The following is a 1,683-nucleotide window of genomic DNA, read 5'->3' on the forward strand; positions in this document are numbered from 1 at the left end:
GAACATGTCATTGGTTTCAAAGTGAAACCAATGACGTGTTCTACAGTGTCTCCGACATCCATGCCAGATGAACGCACCATGTCAACGATTACTCTCCTCGCCGAAGTAGGCAGGAAATTGGTACTCTTCAAGATCATATCAAAATCCGACAATGGCATCGTTTCGATTCTAATGTGAGTAACAATTTTCGCGCGTTCTTCTCGGTCTCATCAGTGACTCCACAGAAATTGAAAACACCGTACAAACCTCTCGTCAAGTGGCGTGATATGGAATCCACTATCCTTGGCAAGTATCCTGCCGAAGATTTGCCTCCCGCTAGCTGAATGCCTCCTCCACCTGAAGCAAGAACAGTGGACATGGACACGGACTCAGAAGATGAGTTTGACGATGGCACAGATTGGTTGGATGGTCCCGCTGCTCTTTCACAGTTTAAGGCAGTGGAAAAATACTCGTTTGTGCTTGCAGCATCCAGCGGTATCTATTTACGTGCACCCTACCTACGTGAACTGTTCGATTCAATCGGAAAAACAGCCTTCGCACTCGGATTCCGCACCAACAAAGAAGGCTGCCGCTAAAAACCTGTCCTCGTCTGTCCCCAACCCTTCTGCGTGGGACGAGTGGAAATCCACCTAATTCACCTCATTCACCCTATTTGACCTCATTCACGCTGTGAATCTGAAGGTCTCTGGGCGCATTGTAAATTTACCGTGAATCTCGGACAGTTCCTAATTGACCGTACACTAGTTTCAATGCAGTTTCGAGGCCTTGCGTGCACATAGACGTCGATAGTAGACTCCTGCATTTTCTCAGACTGCGATTCTTCTCTGGTGCAACGACTATGAGCGCAACTGGGACCGCGCTGTCGACGCTACTGAGCGGCTCGCGAAACTGCAAGAGCAACGTCGAGGCTTTTTTTGCTCTTAGCGAGGACCAGCGGAGGCACACACCACATGTCCGGTAGAAGTATTACTGGACCTTCCTTGTTCCAAATATTTTAGCGAGTATCCTGCACACTCGGACGGACATGGGACATGATTCAGGGCTTCCGAAAATGTCATATCCACGATGGCGCTGCCCTGACTGTTACTTTGCCTGGTTGGAAGAAGAACTTAAAGGCGATGTTGAGCTCATATTCACCGGACCCACTCTCTGGTATTCATCATAACCTATTCTCATACTAACAATGGTTTGCTTTGTAGCCCGACTCGGTTGGACCCACTGGGAGCGGCGCCGGTGACGAGGATGAATACCACGCGGGATACCGGGCAGAGTTGGCGCAGCGATACCGTAAGCCATGTACTAGTATTCACTCTTATGGTCTTTCTAATGCAGTACACTAGGAATACAAGCGAAAAGTTACGGTGGAGGTGAATGCCATCCTGCCTACTAGTTTTATGAGCCACTGTACTGACTGGGTTCTTCTACAGGTTGACTCTTCTTCGACGCTCCAAGGCAAGGGCAGTGGGATTGAGCACGATGACTAGCCGTGGGATCCCAGTGGATGCGTGCGTGATAGCATTGGCGTCGGGATGGCAGGATGGCGGGCGAGGCACGAGGGGGCGGGACGGCGCGAGCAGCGACCCCCTTGTTGTAATACCTCCCTAATACAAACGATTCACAGCGATACCCATCAATAACTCATTCAATACTATTAGATCTGTACCGATACCATTTTCTAGGCCG

At 49.8% G+C, this 1,683-nt stretch overlaps 1 protein-coding gene across 1 annotated transcript; it reads left to right on the plus strand.

The window, feature by feature from the left end:
- Positions 1-323: 323 nt before the first annotated feature.
- BJ212DRAFT_1582920 (uncharacterized protein) lies at positions 324-1,683 on the plus strand (the record flags this gene model as incomplete). The annotated part of the gene is made up of 4 exons (XM_041342322.1): positions 324-508; positions 1,200-1,287; positions 1,341-1,367; positions 1,428-1,683. 4 exons carry the CDS (start codon positions 324-326, stop codon positions 1,482-1,484), a joined length of 357 nt encoding a protein of 118 aa, XP_041185025.1. The 3' UTR covers positions 1,485-1,683.

This window comes from Suillus subaureus, assembly GCF_016647635.1.
Source record: "Suillus subaureus strain MN1 chromosome Unknown BJ212scaffold_424, whole genome shotgun sequence".
NCBI lineage: Eukaryota > Fungi > Basidiomycota > Agaricomycetes > Boletales > Suillaceae > Suillus > Suillus subaureus.